The following is a 23,357-nucleotide window of genomic DNA, read 5'->3' on the forward strand; positions in this document are numbered from 1 at the left end:
TCTCAAAATTCACACAAGAACATTGTTGTATTTTTTCCTTCAGCTCCAATTCTACTAGAGAGACAGCCACAAAAGATGTATTTCACTTGCTGGCCGGCTCTGCAAGTGCTGCTCCACCATCCCTGGCTGTCCTGATGGACTCCACAGCCAATTCTCACCTTGGCCTGATGCTGGAATGGGAGTTAATGGTGGAGCGGGGGCGGGGGGAAGGAGCAGGTTATGGGGACAAAGTAGGGGACTAAGGGCACCTGACCTTACTTCTTGAGACCCCCAGGAGGAACCCTGAAGGAGAATTCCTCCTGGAAGAGCCTGATCCAGCACAACCTTCCATGACACCTCACAAAACCAGCGATGGCTTGAAGTCCACCTGCTCCCAGAGTTCAGGAGCTGTTGCCCCTTTTCTTCTCAAGAGCTTTCATTAGGTCAGACATGAAGTCTGCTTGCCTGCCTCCACCCCCAATTGGAGGTGGCCCAGCTGACCGTGGCTCTCCGGCTTGTCCTGTGTTTTCTAGCCTTTTTGAAGGAAGTGGCACAGGTTTCTTTGTTGGAGGTGGTGGCTTACTGGAGATAGGTGGAGGTGGAGGGGGTAATGGCAGGTCTCCATTACCGCTGCTGGAGGCTGGTGGTGGTGGAGGCACAAAATCAGGAGGAGGTTCACAGAAATCAGACGGTGGTAGAGGTGGTGGAGGTGGTGGAAAATCAACCTTCAGTGTAGGTGGTGGTGCTGGAAAGCTGTCTGGATCTGTTAGGAAAATGCCGCTGTCTCGTTTGACTTTGGAGGGTAGAATTGGTGAAACAGAGATAGCAGATGACCGCCTCTCAGGCGGAGGAGGAGGCTGCAGCGAGTTCCTCTTACTCTGGTATTTCTGTGGCCTCATCACTGACTGTACCAGGCCAGGCGCACTGACGTTATTTGACTTAGCCTTTAACAAGCAGAAGGAATAAAAGGACAAGACGTAGTCAGTGCATGTGTAAACTAATGCCACTGCTGAAGAACAGCAAAAAGATGTGAAAATATATGAGAATAGTGCAGTAGGCAGACAGCGAAATGAAGTAGAGTACATTTTGCCTGAAGAATGCAAAAAGTATTTTCTTTCTGGAGATGCCCACAGATCTTTGACAGTGGAAACCTCAATTTTGACCGTATTCATAGTGCTTCTTTGAGTGCTGTCCACAGAAAATGAGTGCTTTTAAATTTCAAAAAATTGCAGTTAGTAAGACATATAAAGATACTTTCTTGATGTTCTAGCCTGCTGTTCATTCCCTGAGAACATGAAGACTTAAAAGAAAAAAATCTGTGTTGTGTTTTTACATCCAAAAATACTGAGCAAGATTTGAGATCATAAAAAGCAGACGTAGTTTTGGCTCTCATCCCCATTGTATCTCCATCTCCCATTCTAGCTGGAGATCCAGAGCTGGATCTCTGGATAAAGCTAAAGTCACCCATCTCTGCCAAACTCATTAGACACAACAGCAGTGAACCGGGAAGAAGGGGGAGAGATTTGGGAATTTAAAGTTTATGTGTCTGGATTCACTGTCCCCAGCACTCTGCAGCGTGGTGTGACATACATTCACCTGCAGGGTAGTGCACTGGGCCCCCTCTGTGTGGGAGGGAGAGAGCATTGCAAAGCACTGCTAAGAGTGGCACTTAGGAAGCCCGTCTGTCACAATTCCGTGCAGTGCACAGCAGGGGAAAGATGCTGCATTGGTGACCTGGCAAGGGCCACTGCTAAGCCTGGGGAAGGGTGTCTTCTGCCTGCTGGGAGAGGCACATGGACGTGCCTCCTCCACTTTTGAATCAATAGTGTGACAAACAGGTCCTTGAAGCCACTAAGTTCTAGCCATGTTTGCAAGTTTCAAACCCTCTGACAACTTTTTTGAAGGAAAAATGAATCAAAGCATCCATCGCACAAGAAAAAGAAAATGTAGGATAGCAGTTGAGTATAGACATGTTTATTTTGACAAAATTTTATATGGCTTTTCTTTTAAATTGTGTTTGCTAGTTGGCACTGAAGATAAATAAAGCCCATTTGCTGATATCTGAATATAATTTGCTCTCCTTTTTTTTCGGGTAGCAACTGATAGCTATTGACAGTTACTACACAGACATGCTATCTATTCTTGTAAACCTGTGGAGAAGTCTGCTGTCCTGAAAACAAAGCTTTGTAATATATTCATTTCTAGTTATGCTAATTTATCAGTTTAGCTTCAGCTAGCTTAGTGCTCTAACTGTAGCACAATGCACCCTGAAAGACTTGACCCTTTGGTCCCAAGCTAGTAGAAGCTGTGAGATGAAGGCAGCAATAGATTTGCTTCTGCTAGAGAAAAGTGCTCTGCAACCCTGCAGTCGGCAGTACTAATTCTGGCGTTAGTTAAATATAACAGCCATGCCTTCTGTTCCTCATTCTCCTTGCCTACAAAGATGGAAGTAAATGACACCCATGAAGGAACCACTGGCTGAGTTCTGAGAACGTGATCTGCTCCAGAGGAAGTGAGGTTCAGAACAGAGAAACAGATCTTTTTAAAGGAGGAACTCAAAGACAGAAACAAGAAGTGCAGGACACGTAATGCAGGTGACAGCTTGTCCTGTGCACTTTATGCATGATGGAGGGATTGAATGATGAACGGCAAACAAATGCAGGTTTGGTTTTTTTTTTTTCTGTAGGATGTTTTTGAAGTCCTCATACCCTACTGATATTTTTACAGCCAGAGCTGGTGCAAGTAAACAAAATTTGGAGCTTAACCAAGGAATGCATTTAGAGCCTAATGAAAACATGTAAAGTTTTTCCTTACTTCTTCACACTTTCTCCTTTTTTACACACGCATCTTCAGCTGTGCACAGTGTTCCCTGCTGAAAACACTACTGTATCCTTTGTGTTACTAAGGCAAGACTTGTTTTCTGGCAGAGACAGAAAAGGGCACCGCGGCACTGACAGCACAGACTCTTTGAGACTGTCCCAGTAGGTGCATTCCTATTCCTGCTACGTGAACTCACAGCTATTTGTTCTGAAGAACGGAAGTGGCAGATGGCTGTGCCTTCACCTCCTGTCAGTGGCTCCTTGCTTCTGTGCAATGGGCACACTGCTTGCAGTGAGTAAAGCATGAGGAGGGGCAGCAAACCAGTCACTTTGCCCAAGAGCCAAATCCTTGTCACAACAGTACACTGGCACTTTGAGGGGGGAAGAAAAACAAACTTGAATAACTGATTCAGAGGTGACATTTAACTAGTACACTGCTAGTAACTGCTGACCTGTACCTCTGACGTATCCACTTTCTTCTGAGTCTCTGGAAATTCTGCACTGGAACGACGAACAATTTGGGGAATCTGTCCATTTGACTGAACAGCAGCTGTGACAAGAAGAGGAGACAGAGGGAAGAGTGCGTTACATTTGTGTGATATTAACCAGATCAGGGAATAGCAAACTAAGAAAAAGGCTATAAAAACATCTTTACAACTTCCACCAAGGAACCAACAATAAGCTAACAGCTCTGAAATTTCTCCCCCATCTGGAATCATGGAAGATTTGTGAACCTCACTAGTCTCAGATTAGTGAAGATCTGCTAGCTGGCTAAGTTAAAACTCTGCAAAACGTCTGTTGACCACTCCTGTGTTTGTAAGGGATATGAATAAATAACCCAGTACTGTCAAATGGAGTAAGTGAATGTGAGACCAAAGGACAAATTTGTTGGTTTAATTACAAAAAAATCCCCAGCCCCTGTATAATCTGATGAGGATTAAATAAACTCTCCGTTTTAGTCTAGCATTTTTGGAAGCTGTACATGTCAAAGTAGTAGATAGCATTTGGTGCCTAGATATGTGCATTTGTAAACCTTAATGACTGCCTTAGCTCTATTATAATTTACAGTTCTAAGATCCAGTAGAGTTCTACTCACGTACTTCTTGGATGCTAATGAACCCTTAGCTGTCTACAATATAAGTCTAAGAACAGCGATGGTTTTAATCTTAACATGTACTTTTCTGATTAGCAAAGTGGTTCCATGAATATGATAAGAAATAGAATAAATTAATTTTATTGCCATGCCTGCAAATCACATGACTGACAGAGACGTAAGACAAACTCTGCAGTGCACTGAATTTACTAGGGCTAATTAGGATCCAGGGGATGACAGAATATGGTCTGAAGTCCCTGTGTTTTATGTTTGTGCCTCCATGTCATTCGGCATATTTAATCCAAACTACCGTTTTGATCATTCAAACTGCAGTCTGTGTTTGTTGAGGGATTAACATGGAAGTCAATAAAGAGAGAAAACCATTCTTGTGGCTGTAAGTGCTCAGCAGAAAGAGATGTAAATCCCTGGGTTCTGGGGCCATGCCCTCGCGTGGAGCAAGTTACTGTCTCTCCTCACTTTGTCTGCTGTCCATAGCAGAGAAGGAGTTTGGGCTTCACACTGCTCAAGGATGTTGCAGCCCTCAGTTATGCTGAGATTTAACTAAAAGAAAGAGAGTAGAGAGAGATCCACTCTATACAGTGCAAGGTATAGTGTTCTACTTGGCAAATATGATATACCAGAAAGTTGGGACATGGCTAAATGGTAATCTGCTTCTTCTGTTAATGGATTTCATAAACTATGCAAGACTTTAAAGCACCATTTGACATATCAACTCCTGCCACATACCTGTGCATATGCTATACTCAAAGTCAGTCAGATAAAGGACCCCCAGCCAATCCAATATGTGAGTTCATGCATTCTACTATCAAGATTTATTTTTAATTTAAATGTTATAGTATTCTTTGCAAGTCAATTTCTCCAAAATGTTATGTTGAATTACTATTTTTTAAGAATAAAAAAAAAAAGCAGTCCAAATACATTGCAAAATATTGATACCCAAAGTATATAATGCAAAATATTGAGCTGTGTAGCGATACGGAATAAAGCAACATCCTTCATCTTTCAAACATAAAGATACTGTGCTAGCACGCAACATACACTGTTTTTTTAGCGTCCAAAGACATACATAGTGAGGTAGAGGCAAAAAACATATTTTGCCTGAGGTGCGCCTGGCACTTGGGGCACTTCAGAACCGTGGACCAGTTTGGGGTATAGGTGAACTCACAAATGCTGGCTACAGCAGCGTGACCAGGGAATATAGGCTACACAAGATGTGAGAACAGAAGTTCCAGCTGCCTTCCTAAGCATTGCTTTTGGCTGCCACTGAAGTCAATAGAGTACAGCCCCTTGCTAAGCTCACACAGGACTGTAGTTTTCTATAGCAGATTTTAGCCTATACTGAAATCAGACCATATAAATGGCTGTACAGCCATTTGAAAACAGAACAGAAGAAAACATTCTTTGTTCCATTTCCAAAATACGAGCCAACAACTGCTCATAGTCAGGCAGTTCAGGTTATAGTATTATAGATGGGCCCCAGGTTTTATATAGGGCAATAATGATAACCGTAAGACAGCAAGAATCACAGTGACTTGCCTCAATTAGAATGCTAATGATCCTTCAGAGATATTTCCACAGAGACAACATACATGACTAAAATCTTTCCAGGCTAGTTAACCATTTAATGGGATCCATTAGTTAAGATTAACGGTATACTTTATGATCACATGCAGTGTTCCTGGATTCTAGTCAAGAGCTGAAGTTATATAGATGTATATATACTTTACAAGGCCTCAATCCTACCCATATCCAGTACAGACTGCAGCACAAGCATGGAGCCCTGCCGGCCAGCCACCTCTCTACTGCCATCAACACCAGAACACAAAATGCTCCACAACTGTCCCATCCACCCTCGCTAAAGTACCTCCCCCCGACAACCGCCAAAAAATCCCCCGATCTCCAAACAGTCTGTTACTGGGTCTCCCTACCCCAAATGTGCATTTATTACCATGATTTGACTCCAAGGAATAGTAGAAAGACCACTATTGAAAAGGCAAACTAAAGTCTTGGAGAGATGTTTGGAGGATTTTGAGTTGTCTACATGAGAAGTCAGAATATTAACTACCAACACTGAATTTGACTTTGCCTGTCTTATGACAGTAAGTACTTGGCCAGCCTGTCCTTCCTAATAAATAAAGCGTATCTTAAGCATGTAAACTAAAAAACATTCCAGCAAGTTACAGCTAGTATCATGCACTGTTGTATCTGTACAATGATACAACAGTAACAGCAATATGATGAAGCTCCTGGAAAAATGAAGTTAGAGAATAACCCAATCCTTTCTTCCTCTGCATCCTTCTCCTAACACCCACATTGTTATCAAGCAAATGAGTGAAAGGCTGGGAAAGAGAGTGGCTCACTCTATAATAATCCCTTTCTGAAATTATCTTTCTCAGAATATCCCACTCATCCCTTTTACTCATTGGAAGAAAAGCTCCTATGCAGCCAGTGTAGAGATAGGCAAACAGAAAACTTCAAGACACGGACCATTGGTCTGTAAAATGTAGAGGGAGGATAAAGGATTTGTATTCAGATGCCAACAGAAAAATACCTTATTTAATTATGCAGATTTAAACTGACCTTTGGTGGGCTATCTTTGTATTCTTCAAATTCTAACTTTAAAGTGAGAGCTCTGCTGCTACCTTAGTTATAGGTTAGAGCTACACTGGGCTGCCTAGAACAAGATATTATCTTGCTGAATCAATGGGACAATTTTCTGAACAAAGACTACATGCAACACTGATGATGACAGAAGAGGGCAATAAATGTGATTTCAACTGCTGTGACAGCATTGGTACCTGCTGATAAGGATCCTACAGGGGCAGCTGGTTCCACCATCCCTTGATCTGCCCATCGAGAAGACAAGCCAGCTTTCTTCACTGCACATTTGTAATTATCATATAGCGTCTTGCCATACTGCAAAACAAACAAAGCAATACAATAAACATGGTGTTAAGCCTGAAATAGGCCAAGCATTCATTTTTCTCTCGGACAACTTTCCTGACCCCATTCCTTCCTACCCAGTTTTGTTAAAAAGTAGCTTTCTACAAGTGCTGTATAGGGCCAAGTGGAAAGCATTTTCATAATAGTACAATAAAACAGAAATCCCTGTGACCAACACAGTCCTACTGATATCATTCTCACATTTTATGTTTGTTTCAGTATCTGTAAACATCTTGAAACTTGGCTTTAAGACCAACTGTTCTCAATAAGTATCTTTTTTCAGTGCTTTCCAAGTAATAAATTTTCAGACTGGAGGCTTGGGACACTGAATCGTGGGCTCTAGAGCAAACAGCTCTGTCAGTGTAATACACAAAATCATTTGATGTTCACCCCACACCCTTGTTGGATGTCACCCTGCAGCAGCACTGACAGAAAAGAATATCTATCTAACAGGAGGGGGTCTGTAAAGCCAGGTATAGCCAGTATACTGGGTTATGTATAAACCTACCTCCCTTAATATTTTGTGCAAACCAAAAATGGTCTGTAAATTTGGTACTTTTTAAATAGGGTGAGGCAGACAATTTGGGCACAACTGCCTGAAAAATGTCACAGTTGGACTGACCAGAGCCTGCACGTCTCTAGCCACAGCATACTATTATTGTGCCAGATAACTGTGGAGTAAGTTTTACAAGTACATGAGTTTCATAGCTACAGAATTCACCCTCATGTTAATGAGAAAGACACACTGATAACTAGGGTACAGGAACATTCAGCAAATCCATTCTGGTCATGTCCTTCTGCTCTTTCTTTCTATGGTATAATTAGCATGAATGTCCATTCGTGGCACATATTTCCAGTTGAGATGATGACAGTCAGTAACCTAAGGAAGACAGGATATTACAGAAAACATATTTAACTAAATTTACTTTTAATCTCACCTTGGCGATTCTTATTCCTGTTACCCACTGATGCAGGGTTGCTTGATCATCGCAGCATAAGTACTTGATATATTGTGATTCCTTTTGAATCTGGGGGTGCTGAAAGATATTAATTCATAAATTAAGACAAACACAGAAATCAAGTCACTATACAAAAATGTGAAGGCACTGCACAGTGACCTCAGTGAGGACACTGCCTATAGGCATCATGTTAACTTGAAGATGATTTGGAAAAAAAAAAGCAGCAGTAAAAACAGAGTATAAGAAAATATAAAAAAGACGGTGATTATGAACTATACGTGAGTTGCCACTGGCAGCATTTGTTTGAAATAATTTTAACGCATTGTAATATGAATTCAAGGGCTACAGAAATCTAATAGTGATCTAGGGTTCAATGAAGTCTACAAATGCCATGGTTCAAGGTCTAACATTCAATGTATAAACACTGGAAGGAAGTCTGTTTCTCATTGTGGTTTGTCATCTGTAAGGCATCCAGACTGAACGCTGAACATAATTAGTTTTCAAAGAGTATGTTAAATTTGTTTAAGCATAAACTCTCAGCTGAAACAGATTTTTCCTTCTAACTGACTGCCTTTCTTTGGGCCTAGTTCTAGCTTTCTTCCTACACATTTTTATTCTGCTTTACTCTTGCTGTTGTTTGCCAACAGTTTTGTAATAGTGCCATATGTTCCAGAGAGAGGATCATTCCAAATGCAATGCCATCAGAAGTAATCTGTTTTGTTTGTTTGTACCAGAAACCTTTACAATTTTTAAACCTTTTTTGTTCTTTTGGACACAATTTAGGATCCCTTCTCCTTACTGATCAATGTAGTTGTGGTATATGCAACACAAAGATCACCAAAATGCCAGGCTGCCTACTTGCCCGAGATTGAACATTCTCTCTGACTCTACAGGAATTTGGTTCCCCTGCTACAGCAGAGAAGGCTGTAAGTCTTTAGTAGCTTAGATGGAATAATATACTGACATCTCTCGATATGCAAGGAAAAGAATGAAACCAAAGGAAAAGGCTTCGTGATCCCTCATTTATGTGTCCATTTCTATTTATATTCTTACAACTTATAGGTGCACAGTTAGTGAAATCTTGTGAACATACAAAATATGCTCCAAGTACTCATTATTGTCAAACCACTCTCTTTGGCCTGGGCAGTTGAAAATTCACAGAATCACAGAATGGCAGGGGTTGGAAGGGACGTTCAGAGATCATCTAGTCCAAAGCCCCTGCAGGTTCACCTAGAGCAGGTTCGACCAGATTGCATCCAGGCGGCTTTTGAATATCTCCAGAGAAGGGGACTCCACAACCTCCCTGGGCAGCCTGTGCCAGTGCTCTGTCACCCTCAAAGAAAAGATGTTTTTCCTTATGTTTAGATGGAGTTTCCTGTGTTCCAGTTTGTGCCCGTTACCCCTCATCCTGTCGCTGGGTACCACTGAAAAGAGTCTGTTCCCATCCTCTTGACACTCGCCCTTTAGATATTTATAAGCATTGATGAGATCCCCTCTCAGTCTTCTTTCCTCCAGGCTAAACAGACCCAGATCTCTCAGCCTTTCCTCGTTAGAGAGATGTTCCAGTTGCTTGACCATCTTTGTAAGCATACCTTCACCTAGCAGCAAGGACCTTGGTTTTATACATACTGTTAAGCCCCCAAAACAGAGCAGTGCTGGACATGGGGAACTCAGCAGGATCTCTTGCAGCGCAGAATACTGTGAGCAGCCCACCAGCCCAGGGCTGATGTAGGCACCAGGTATCTCCTCACATATGCCTGCTGGTGGCTGGGGCATCCCCAGCACAGAGGCCAAACCCTGGCCACAGCTGGGTGATCCAGGGGTTCAAAAGCAAAGCTGAATACAGAGGTCTTGCTCCTCAGTCACGTGTCCCTGCTCCCCCCTCAGCGCTGCAGACACCAGGCTTCCCTTGCTTGTGTTGACCCAATTGTTTAAGAGGCCACATTGTGATTTGAAAAAAAAAAAAAAAAAAAAAGGAACTGGTCTGGGTTAAATATAACCCATTTCATCATCCTGTAGATTTATCTTTTTTTTTTTTTTTTAAACCCAGCAGTACACAGCGTGGTCTCACATACAGCATGGGCATAAGGGGCACTGTGGCTTGCAGAGAGAACAAGTAGCAAGGACGAGAGGATGGGACCATGCTAGCCAGTATTGCTGCCAGAGCCCTGTATAATCAAATTACAGAGCGAGAGTGAACACATCAGAGTGATAACTGTGAGGAACAAAAAAACCAAAGGGATATTATTCTTGAGGGGTCTCCCGTGACAGATGTGTCCCAAGGCAGTGCTGCGGGTAACTGCATTACAGCTCCCTGCTGTTTGAACTCAGCTGCTCACACAGGTCATACTGTTGGCCATTTTTCTGCAAACACATAGCTGGCCATCTCCCCTGGACGATGAACGTGCTTCAGTCCTCTGGAAGGGTCCATGGTGAACTTATGCTATTACCTTGCTCTTGGGCACTCCCAAGGTGAGAGCAAGTGACATCTCACATTGCAAGCCCAGAGGTGACAGCTCACTGTCACCAGTACCTTTACTGCAGAGCAGGCAGCGTGCCTGTCCCGTGGACCTATGCCTCACCCACCTGGGACACTCACACACCATCCCCTCACACAGTTCAACATACAGGGCTGTATCTTGCTGCTATACACCTATGCCACTTATCAAACAGAGGCAGTAACCAGGACCCCTGGACATATAGCCTTCTCCAGCTCTCCAGCATCTGCCTGTCCCTGTCTCTGGCAGCCTGAATGCTGCTCAGAACAGGCTCTGCTACTGCAACATGTGTCCAGGACACAATGCCTGACAATCCTTGTTTCCTTTTGCCATTTCTCCCATTATGTGACCCAACACTGAAAACCACTACGAGAATTCAGACTGAATGGTTTCTTTAAAAGGGAACTGTAAGCAGGCACTTCTCTGTGTGGCAGAGTATGTCCCATAGATCTGGGTTACATTATCACCAACAGAGCCAAAAGAACCAGGAGGTGTAAACTCTGCAACCCTGGGTAAATTCAATTCTTCAAGCACTTTTCAACCATCAACTAGCAATTTTGCTCCAGTGTGTAAGGTCCTACTGAACCCAGCAGATGGCACCCAAAGCTTTCAAAAATGAAAAAAGGCATTTTTTTTTGCTTTTTCATGACAATGAAATCCAATGGGACTACATATCTCCCCTCATTTTCAAACACCACACCTACCAACAGTTTTTTATTACAAGGAAAAAAAAAAAAGACCTCTACAATTTAACAGATAATTCAGACAAACACCTGGAAGAAAGCGCACTCTGTAAACAAGGCAGAGGAGGACATGGCATAATGCAAGCTAGGTAATGGTGCTGCATGTAGACACAGCCCTGCCATAGGGATCTGCTGCTGGGGAGCTCAGAGGGGCTGCTGCAGACATCTCCTCTGGGGCACCCTACAGAAATACCAGTTTCACAAAAATACCTGTACTGTGTCATATCAAAGGCCCCTGAATCCAGTATCTGGACTTTGACAGTGGCCAAAAACGGTTACTGAGAAGAGAAAGAACAAGACAAGCATACATGTTACTTCCTTCTCTATACTCTCCCTGTCTGCTACTATTTTCAGGTCAGGGGATTTTATGAGCCGGATGGGGTTTCTCTGTATTTAGGTTCTTCAATGGATTTCTCCTCCAGGTACTTCTTCAGCTATTTATTGAGCCCAGAGAGAGTTCTTGCATCCACAACATCTTTTAGCAACAATTTTCCCAGGTCTGCTACACTCTCTATGAAGAATCACCTCTGAACCTGACTGCTACTAGCTTTGTGTAACGTTCTTGTAGAGACACTAATGGCCAACCCCTACCCACACCTCTCCATGCCAATCCTGAGCCTAGACATCTGTATCATATTACTGGCAAGTTGTTTCTTTTCCAGCCTACAGGCTTCTAGTCTCTGCAGTCATTCTTCAAGTCAAAGTCATTCCTTATCTCTGCTTATCCTTGTTGCTCCTCCTTGATACTTTTCCAAGTTTATTATATCCTCTTTGAGATGAGAGGACCAGAACTGCAAAGGTGAGGGGAAACCATGGACTTGTGCCATGGCCTTGCAATGTTCACTGCTTTATCATCTATGCCTTTCCTAGTCATTCCTAATGCTTGATTTACATAGCTGACCACCACTGAGCACCGAAACAAGGCTTTTGTCAAGTTATTTACCGTATCAGCATCTTGCTCCTGAATGGTACAGGTCAGCTCGAAGTTAGTAATTTCACAGCTGAAGTTCTGATAGTTTTTGTCCCTATGCACATTACTGTGTGTATACCTAGATCATATGTTATTTATGATTTTATTGTCCAGAACCTCAGCCTCACAATAGCCTTCCAGAATTCTTCAGTCTGCCCTTTCCTCAGTGATCTGAATAATGTAGCATCATTGGCAAGCTTCCTCACCAATGAATATTTTGAGACTGTAGGGTTCTCACCATCCTGAGAAGCTGAGAGGGAACTGCAAGTAAACAAGGCTAGAGTGTCCCCTGACAGACAACATGGGACTTATTTACTGCCTACTCTCTACCCTATATTTTACTAGCTATTGTCTCCACTGGGCAATCCATCTTAACTACTGACATTCACCAGTGGGGCCTATTCCAAATTACCCCAATCAGTTCCTTGATTAAATTACTCCAATCAGCAACCATGATTAAATGCAGAGTCACAAGTATATTCTGTCAATTAGGGTCAAAACTACCAAGCTGCTGAGCACCCAGCTCTCACAAGGAAGGTTAAACACCTCAAAGCCATGCAGGCAGTCTGTATCTTCGCTTTCTAACAGCTAAGAACTGTACTGTCTCTCACTTTCCAAGAAGAAGCAGCAGCAGCACTCTCTCTTTTTATGTGTAACCTTACCAATGACACATAAGACATAACTTTGTACTGGATCCATAGCCTACTGAAGTTGACTGGAAATATCTCCATTACCTTTCCTGGGCTTTGGATCAGGTCTAAGGAGGACTGTGCCATGCTACCAGTGCAGAGGCTCCCTAACTGCAGCTGTGTGCTAGGCCAGACTACGAGACCAAACATCAGCAGCACCAAGCTTAATACTGAAGGTTTATACCTGTAAAAGGTTATTAGAAAGTAGCTCAGAGGGAGGCATTTGGCTTCCTGTGGTTTTTGGATGCATGAAACATACTACTTTGGATAGGAAGGTATAATGTTTCAGCCAAGAACTGTCACACCCCACCGCAGCAGCTTGCTCACTTGGGCAGAACTTTACCATAGTGAAATTACTTTCACAGTATAAATAGCAGGTCTCTCCTGTCAACAGTGACCTTTACAAGCTCGACTCTCCACTAAAAACTTCAGGTCACATGCAAAATCTATTAGATGGTGCATAAAAATGCTGATGCAGTATAACCAATTCAGAGGAGAACCTGGACAGCTGAAAGTCCCTGGAAATGATGACTTGGTGTGAAGATCCATGTGAACCAATTTCCTCCTTTCACAGCTCCTGCGTCTCAGGGTCGCTGTGTAGTACAGCACACAGACATAAGGAACTGTAGTCACTACGCAAGTCTGGTTTTGCTAAACTAGATTCATAGTCCCTGTAATAACCTCTCTGTGAAACTAACAGAGGTCATAACAATACCAATCATGACAGTCATGTGAGAAATACTGCATTTTTTAGGCAAACTAACACTGAGCTCAGTATGCCACAGTTTAGACGTCTCACAGAGACAGATAAATCATTTTGTTACATGGTGCATACCGTATCCTGAAAAGGTCATTAAAATCATCTGACAGCAAAGTGAAAACATCTTCTCTGGAAAGGTTTATCACCTTTGCCTCTGAAACATGTAGCCCTAAAATGAATTATGAAAGACAACTACTTAAAAGACAACCACCCCCAGAAGTCATCGTTTGAATGAAAAGTGGTCATATGCAAGTAGAAAGGGACTCCAGAATTTTTCTCACAGAAAAATAATTTAATAGTGCTTTGAAATAATATGGTGTATTAAAATGCAGCATAACTTGTCTACAGTGAGCTTTCTTCTCTGTCAATGTCAAAACGCTTAATAATGATGAATTAGTTGCATCATTGGGCCTCATTTTTGGAAGCGCTGGACACCTGTCCAGCACCTCAAACATCAGGCTGCAAAAGCATGCGCTGTGCTCCACCCAGAAAAGCACTGAAAAGGTTTGGAATACAATCTACTGTTCTCCTCTGACCCACTGTCTCCTCTACAACTATCAACTGTCTACAGATAAAGAAAGCAGAAGCACTTGAATATAAAGAGCTTATTTCTGGAGAGGTTTAAAAAAATATTTGTGCACAGATTACATTTTCAGATATAAAGTAAACTCTTTGCCTAAGGAAAAAAAAGACAGAACACATTGGAAACCTGAAGAAATGGGAACTGAATGATGTGGTTTCTACAGTTTGTGCCAAAACAAATGACTTAAGGCCATGTGTGCACGAAATTAGAGATTATCCCAATAAAAATCTTCTTCACCTTCTTCCAACACTGGAGATGAAAAGTAAACTCAAGTTATTCAGGCATCTCATTGGATTCCTTGCCCCCAAATATATGGATCATTGCTCAGTCTCCGAGGCAGAAACAATAGCCAGAAGCATAAAGAGTGACTAACTTTGGATCAAAAGCTTTGGCTTTAGGCCAAATTTTCACAAAACGGTCAATGTTTTTTGATACCTTATCTTCTACTGATGAACTTGTGCTATTGTTGAGCTAGCTTCTCAGAAAAGCTGAGGCTCTTCTGGCTCCCATGACTGCAAGCAGAATTAATACTCAGAACCTTTCAAAAATCACACTGAAGTGGTTCAAATTTGCTGTCTACTATTAAACATGGAATCACGTGTACTATCTACTATTAAACACGGAATCACAGAGTTTTCAGAGTTGGAAGCTAGAACAATTTGACACAGTCAAATTCTAATACTACATACTCCTTGCATTCAGATGACCAGGCTCAAGTGATCTTTTTAAGACATATGTGAACTGTACAGATAAAACAGTAACTGTTCTATTATAAGGACATTATTCCTTTAATCTACATTTCTCTAATGACTGAGGCAAAATTTTTAGGTCATTAAAAATATATGTAATAGCCATTGTAACCAAAGAGAACTAGTTTATGCAGCAAATAGTTCTCCAAAGCTATTATGTTCCATTTCTCACTGTCTGTTCCCTGTCCTATTCTCCCCATTGTTTATGCACTAATCTTGCAAAACTGTGTGCATGTACTATGACTGTAAACCCACTATCTGAAAGTGTTCTGTAATAAAGAGTATTTCTGCTTTTGTTTTTCCAGTTTATCTAGCAATTAATTTTACCGTGAAATATTTATCTGAAGCATTCAGGCTAACACAACAATTTTCAAATCTTTCACATAAAGAAATAGAATATCTCCCATTTCCTATCCTCGTTTCCTGCACTAGCAATTTGCTCTACATCTTTTTCCTACCATTTTCTATCTCAAACACTGCTAATTCTCACCTTCTACCTTCTCAACTGTCATTGTACTGAATGTATTATGTACATGACTCAGTCTGCGACAGAGCATACTGGCTGTGAGGGAGGAGGGAATCAGGAGCAGAGTGACTAAATGCCAAATTACCTGCTAGAATGACGCCACTGCTGCAAACAGAAGCTATTCTTGAAAAATTACTTCCAAAATTCTTTGGATTATTAGAAATTTTTTAAAAATATCATAGTTTCCAAATGATACCAGGAAAACTTAGCTGTTTAGACTGCACAGGAAAATGTACCCAGCTGTGGAAATAGAGGATGATTTGCCTTTGTCTCAGTTTATCCCCAGGAAACCATTTTTTTTCATCCTAGATTAATTCAGCATTATGCACCATTACCTCCAGATTACTCAAGCACAACCAGCACCAATAAACTATAATTAAATCCACTCTTTGTCACAGGCACATCAGACTGACTAAATCAGCACATTTGCATATAGATTACCTTGCTATTTGTCTGCTTTGAAAGATTTTTCAACATGGTGTGACAAAACCAGCTCCTGGACTAGTACATGTGTGTGCGCGTGCGCACACATGCACTCAGTGCTCAAAATAAACATGATGTCCACCATTTCTGTTCGGTGCAATGGATGCTGCACTAGCACGATGAATAGTTCCCTTCCTTCATAGTGGAATCTCTTGGTTTTGAGGGCTTTCAGCTTCAGAATATGAAATAAATCACTAAAGGTCTCATCAATTTCCACAGCATTTCCCATGTAATGTAATAGATGGTAAAAGAGCAGATCTACAGGGAATCTATGCATAAAAATTTGCATTTGTAAATACAAAAGCAACTGATGAACCAAACCACTCCAACTTGCACACTTGCTGTGTGCAGTGTGTGAAATATTTTTTTCTGTGAAGGAGAGAGATTTTTGTTCCCCTGCTCTTCCTCTCCCAGGAGTGGCCAGCACTCTCCACAGGGTGGCAGGGAGAGCCGTGCTGTTACCCTCTCCTGCCTCCTCTGCCTGCAATAGATCTGACCTTGGCAGGTGCAGGTTTGAGTGAGGGTCTTCTTTCACTCTTGGCTGCCCTTTCCTTTCCTTTCTTCTGCATATGGAAGTCTCTATTAAGAAAAGACTCACTTTGTCTGATGTCAAAGTGAAGGGTGGGATATTTACATTTTTGTAAGCATTACATTTAGGCTGAGTAGAAAATAGGAAAAATCTGCACACTTACAGGAGCAGAAGCTGCAAAAGTATTTATTTTATTCAGAGACTCTATTTTTATTATGTTGAGGTTCTTTGTGTTGTTTTTTGTTTTTTAAACATGGGACTTCCTTTGAGGGAGGAAGGCTTGTTTAGCAGTGGTACAGAACAATTCAATTTAAGCTTATAGCTCAGCTCAGACCATGTAGCCACTGGGAAATAAACAGTTCTTCAAGCTTTATAGTTGCCTCAAAGCCTAAGGATCCCTGAAAGTCAACTCCAGTGGAGCCTCTGTGCCAGGCTGCACTCTCATCCTCAGGGCCCAGCCACATCGGTTCTGGTTTGCTGCTCAGGGACAGCTAAAGGTGACCCTGCTCTCTGACACCAACCAGCCAGCTGTGCTCTTTTCGGTTGGTCCCAGCTGGGCTTTCTGCTGCCTGAGAGAAGCTGATATGAGGAAGCAGCTGCTTTGTTCAGTTACTGTAGTTGTTTCCTGAATCATCCTGAAAGGAAGCTCCCAAGTAAGCTCAGCAAAGTGCTCTCTCTTTTGCTGGTAGACACTGTGATGTGCTTTTGAATTGTTTCTGGCACACCACCCTTTTCCCCCATTATCTCCTCAGTGCCTTGATGGTTAACAATAAGCAAAAACCACCCCATTTTTGTCCCAAGCTACAGTATATACAATGGGGTGCTGATATAATGGGAAGAAATGATAGGCAAGGAGCATTCACAACACATCATATTTCTGTAGCTGTAAGAGGAACAGCATACAGGATGGATCTGCAGACAACAACATTCATATTTGAGCCAGTTTAAAATAGCTAGTCCAGGTGCAGCTCCACCATCACAGGCTGCAAAACCTACCCCAGCTTCTGGCTAAGTACCAAAGCAACCTGCCCATGATGTGCATGATCTTGTTGTTGCCACAGTAACCCCAGTACCCAAGTTAGCATCAGCTAAGTAACCCAGGTATGACCACCAAAGTTGAAATTAAATGGCTAGATTAAAAAAGAAACAGGACAGAGGGAGCTTCTGGCTCCCGGTGACTGGATGCATGCTGGCCGGGACAGGCACTAGGACCAAAGACTCACTGTCTCTGCAAGAACCTCACCTGACTGTAGCCAAAGAGAAGAAACTGGAGAAAAAGCTTGCATCTCATTTAGAGAGATCAAAATGAAGCAACATTCAAAGAAATGTCATGAAGACTTGGAGGCAAAAGCCCATATAGTTAGGGCAGTGTCAGACAACCTGAGAAATCTCATTGTTTTAGCTAAAACCAAGTCACCAGGGTTGTGATTAACATTAGTTATAGGGTTCCTCTTTCCCAAAAGTTCTTGGTGATGCCTTGCACATAGACACAAAAATGGCAGGAATATTCTGCTCATTCCTGTAACTCTTGAGGGCTCTTCCCTCCATAAAGACACACCATAAAGATGACCAAGATTTGGGGGAGGCAAAAAGAAATGTTATATCTTTTCTCCCTGATAATATGAGACAGGACCTTTGAAGGCAGGTTATTTGTTTAGAAGGTTCATCATTCAAATTGGGACTAGAGGAAAAGAAGGGATGCTTCCTTCAAGCATGAGGCCATATTAAAATCCAGATCAGCCCAGCTCCCTGGCCATTTGCTGCCATTTGAATGAGCAAAGGGCATTTCCCCTGTTCTTGAAATAAAGATGCCAATTAGTTTAACCAGTCAGAAATAAATACGGTATTTTTTCAGCTCAGTGCTTAAAGCTGAGAAATTATGTCTGGTTCTGAATTCATCAGGATTTTCCACATAGCACAGAAGCAAGATAATGCTGAAGCTGCTAAGTCCTTGCATCTCTCCTGCACTACAGAGTACAAGCCGGTCTCTTGCCTCTGAGCTGAGTTTCTTTTGTTAAGTTTGAAACACAGCACACCAAGTAACTTAGCTGATGACTGCTCACTGTTTTGACACAGCAGTTCCTAAGGGGGTCCTCAGAAAGCAACAATTCTTTAAAAAAATGTAGCAGTGTGCTATTCAAAAACTTTCCAAGTGGCGCTACAGCTTTTTGGAGCTAATAAGACTGCAGACTAACCTATTTTCTAAAATGCGAAAATCTCCTTTGATTTACAGCCATCCTCAGTGAACAGCTAAGATGGGCTATGGCTGCTACTCTACCAATGATTTTCCCCCATTTGCTTTAAAGACAGATAATCTTCTCCTGCAGCCAACACAAACAAGTAACTGGAAGAGAACCTCTGCAGAGCTCACTGTCCCGAGGCACACACAGGGGAACAGAAGAGCTAAGACACAGCAGTGCAGCCTTGGCTGTGGAGAAATTTCCATCTAGCTTGGACCAAGCTGGGCATCCAAATTCCTTCAAAATTACTAGATTACCAGTATAATGAACACAAATGTCTATATGTTAAATCTATTGCCTTTTGCTCACTGCAACTGTCTGCAGAAGTACTGTCATTTTATCTTGAGGACTTTATTCTCAAACCATGGCAGGATGAGAAATACCTCAAGGATGATGATTTGTTTTCCTTTGGCACCTCAGGACAAGTGTCTCCCAGCAAGAGAGATATTTTCTTCTGGGAGACTTCCATATAAAAACAGACAGGAACAAAATATGACTAAGTGTAATAAATGGCTCTGTGTTCCTGTCCACACAATTTTGTGTCACCAAGTATCCAATCAGAGAGACCAACATTTAACTTTGCTCCTTCCCTCAGCCCTCGCAGATCTCAAGATGTGTGACATCCTCAGCTCTGACCTCCAAAGGTAAGAAAAGGATAGGACAGAACTCACCTCAGTTGCATGCATTCGAAAAGGGATCTATAGAATTCAAATTAATGTACAGAAATTGTAATAAATACGAAACTCTCCATTTCATCACTCTCAGAAAGCCACCCTAAGCGGGAAGCTTCCACTTTTGAAACAACACAAGATTTGAAGATATCAATACTTGCTCATACTTCCTGACCAACTCCAGCCACTGCAAGAGACAGCTATTAAAAGAAGCCAAGTCTGACTGAGCTGGTCGGGAATCTACAAAATGCTGATTTGTGGGAATTAAAATGAAGAACAATCACAGTAACATCACCTATTCATCACTAAGTAGTGTTGCTCAGATATAATGATCTTATCAATATGATGTGTATTCTAGTATACCACAAACACATTTTAGAAACATCAGAGCAAACGATTTTGCTAAGTAGGTTTCATACCTTTATAAGCCATAAACCTTTCCCTAGTGAGCTTTTGATCTTGTTCTTCACATTTCACGTTGAGGGTATAGTGCTAACACCCCACATCCAATAAAGCAAGTATTTTAGTCGAGTTGTGACTTTTTTTGGTGTAAGTTCTTATTTATAGTATACCTCTTTCCACAAAAGATGGCACTAAGTCCAGAAAGTTTTCCTAATCGTTGAGAACAGTTAAACACATTGCTATATACACTTCAAAAATCATGCTTTTATTTTCATCTGAACAGAATGTGAATAACCATTATTAAATTAGTCAGATACTTCTTTTACCAGTCATCTGTTTAGAAAATCAATTTCCCCTTATTTTTAAAATCAGGTCTCCTTTTCCTTTTTTTTCATTAAAAGTTGTATTTTTCAGAAATAATGCTGACCTGTAAACTTCAGAAGGCTCACCTGTTTTACAAAATGGATAAAATGGGTTTTGCAGAGCATTTTGTGGAGAACTGTAGTATTAAAACTGCTCATCTGTGTTAATTAAATACATCTGCTTCAGAAATTAAGTCTGGGTCTATAAACCACTTCTGTTTGACCATGTGTAAATTAGGCTAGCAGACATTTTGAAACTGAATTAAAAAGTGCTGTAAGTGTGCAGCTACAGCCAGAAATGTAGTATTGTAAGTGACCTCTGATGTGAATGTTTCCTGTACTTTTTTTCCCGAGATGGCAAGATAATGTGTTTTCTAATATCTTGTTTGCACTGCAGGTATTTAAATAGAGACGCAGCAACAAGATTACCTTCTGCATTGTACATAGTAATCCGACTGTATTCTAAAATCTGTATTAATGACAAATAACAAGCAAGGCCTAATTACTGCAACCTCAAAGCTTCATTTCTGCTATCTGAACTACGTGAAAAGCACAGGCTTCTTCTCCTTTCCTGAGAGGCATGCAGAATTCCCAGCCTATTTGCTGTACTATTACCTGGAGATGCAGCAATGAGTTACTTACTTCAACAGTAAGCACTGATTTTCATGAGTGCGTGAACAGTATCTTTTGCACTCCTGCCAAAAATAGTTGTGCAATAAAATATGCCAGTTCAACAAACCACTCAACAGGTATGACTACACTGCAATAAAAAGCAGACATACTTTTTAGTATATAGTCCATAGTGCTCAAAAGGTCAATATTAGAGTCTGCCAGTCTTCTCATCATGTATCTGCCTTGTGTGCCATTTGTCCAGATGTGTCCAGTGACCTGAACAGTCAGTCACTAGAAGCATATTCAGCCTTGTTTTGAAGACAACTTTATAGATGGAGTGTAGACATAGACAACAGGGCTACCAGTCCTAAAAATTAAGCTTCTAAAGGTATGTTGCTGATCAACAATGAAGCAAAGAAGAAAATAGACATGATTTTGCAGGTATGCTGGAGGGTCCCTGGAGCTTCAAACTTAAACGTGTACATAATAAGAGAAACTGCATATGACATTTGCAGAACTTATTTTTCTCGTACATTACCTTTAAGACAAAGCAGTGATCTGTAGGTGCCTTATATTTCACTTTGTGTTGAGAACCATAATAAACGTTCATGTTCTCAAATTGAATGAAGCATGCCAGATCCCGTGATGTCTACAAATGAAAACCAAGTACATCATTGTTAGAACAAATTGAATTTTGATGTGAAACTCATTAACAGGACTTTTTTCAAGTGCATGAATGCCAATGCCTTTTTTTTTTTTTTTTTAACTGTCATGAAGTTGACTGAAGAAAGATGGATTTTAAGTGTGTGCATTCTTAAACTAACAATTGAAAGAGGGAATAATATATAAAACTGCAACATTTCATAGTTGTTCTGGTTTTGCTGTGCTTTATTGCTTTGTGTGGAGATTTTGGTTTATGGCTTATAAGGCCACATAGAACACCATGGTAAGAAATAATTTTAGTAAAATAGATATAGGCCTTGCAACCACACCCTTACAATTCTGAGTGGATAAAGAAGGTTTGGGGTTCTAAATTGCTTTGCAAGCTTGTTTTTCTTTGGTATATGTAACAAACAAACTCTAATCAGGAAATAAGCACACTTTTCATCTGTTTGGCTTTGAATTTTCTCAAATTTCCTGGCATCATTCCTTTTTTGTTTAACATATTATTTGCTATATATATATATCAAATAGTTAATATATATATAGTAACATAATATTTTGCACAATATATTACTAAAGTAACAAGGTTTCTGGTGCTAGCACACTCCTCAATGCAGAATTCCGCATACAAAGCATAACTTTTGCAATCCTTTCAGTGGAAGTGCAAAAACGGCCATGTCACATGGTCACTGTTGGCTAAACTGAGAAATAAGGAGAGGGGAAAGGGCCCACAAACCCTCTGCACCCCTAAGAATGGGGTTATACTTCCGCTTATGGTGGTTCTTCTATGCTGTTCTCATTCTTACTGATAACTTTCATTACAATACGCCTTTGAGTTGGGTTATTTGTGGGGAGAGGAAACACTTCAAACTGTATGCAGACAGGGCTCCTCTCTCTCCCTTGTCTCCCCTGAAGCTGATGTCAGGGATTTTGTCACTGACTGTGTGGACCTAGGATTTTCCAACACTTTAAGTTCCTAAATGTGCTCAAGTCCATGCAGTATAATGAGTTGTTCCTTTCCTTTACGAACCAGGTAACAGCAATTAAGACCAATACAAATGCAGTTGTTATTTTCTTCTAAGTAAGGAACAAATTTTTATGCAAGGGACAAAGGCACCTATTGCTAGTATTTCTGCAATGTTAACATGACAAAGCAACACAATTAACAGAAACAAATTTTAAAATTGTATCTGCAATTCTGATTCTGTTGTTTTGTGACCCAGCATGTTTTTAAATAGGATAAGTAGAGTAATGCTGAAGAAATTAAGACAGCAGTGCTGACTGGTGCCTGGTTTGTTAACAAAAAAAAAACCAAACGACACAAAACACCAAATGCATGTGTGTAAAACTACCTGAACATGTCCCTGTATTTTCACATTTTCAATGTATTTTACAGCCAACACGAAGTGCCAAAAGTAAGCCAGACTTCTTTGGTTTTTTGTAACAAGTGAAAACATGATTCCGTGATGAATTTCAAAACAGCTGCAGCAGCTGATGATACTATTGTCCGCCAGGTGTTTGTTTCTGTACCTCAATGAAAGATCACTCTACCCGCAACTGAATGGCTGCAGCAAGATGCATGTGCGCTCTTCATACCACTCTGACATGGGATGAACATGAACTCATAATTTAAGGGCTTTGACTAAAGAGCTCTACTGAATTCTGCTGCAGTTCTTTAAGATGCTTAGCACCCTCACTGCACTCTGCTCATCTACCAGAGATTACTGTCTCTGCAAAAGATGTGTACCTGAGCCTCAGCTGTTCCATTACAGAGTCCACTAACTAACTTAAATCACCATTAAACACAGATTTGAGATAAGATACACGACTTTCTGGAATGGCTCTCTTCTCATGGACTTATGCTTCCTTTTTCTGAAAGCTGTTACAGAAGCAGGAGTAAACAGTTGACTGTGGCATCATTTTAAAGAGATGTGACTATCTCCTAAAGAACTAGGTTCAAGGTCCTCGTTCCCTGTGAGTGCCTGAGTTGGTAATACAGTGAGTTTGAAGCACACACACAGTTCCTTGAAATGGCTCAGTGACAGGCAGGGTGGTAGACAGGC

The 23,357-nt window shown here is 41.2% G+C and overlaps 1 protein-coding gene across 1 annotated transcript in view; it reads right to left on the minus strand.

Moving 5' to 3' along the window:
- Window positions 1-313: 313 nt before the first annotated feature.
- Window positions 314-23,357, minus strand: part of APBB1IP (amyloid beta precursor protein binding family B member 1 interacting protein) — a gene marked incomplete at its 5' end in the record, with an annotated part of 52,439 nt that continues 29,395 nt past the window's right edge. Inside the window, 5 exons of the mRNA XM_082479835.1 lie at window positions 314-923; window positions 3,257-3,348; window positions 6,711-6,828; window positions 7,794-7,892; window positions 21,170-21,280. Coding sequence (XP_082335961.1) covers window positions 381-923; window positions 3,257-3,348; window positions 6,711-6,828; window positions 7,794-7,892; window positions 21,170-21,280 — 963 coding nt within the window. The 3' untranslated portion in view covers window positions 314-380. The remainder of the gene's footprint in view (window positions 924-3,256; window positions 3,349-6,710; window positions 6,829-7,793; window positions 7,893-21,169; window positions 21,281-23,357) is intronic.

This window comes from Vanellus vanellus (genome assembly GCF_965231255.1).
Source record: "Vanellus vanellus genome assembly, chromosome: 2".
Lineage (NCBI taxonomy): Eukaryota > Metazoa > Chordata > Aves > Charadriiformes > Charadriidae > Vanellus > Vanellus vanellus.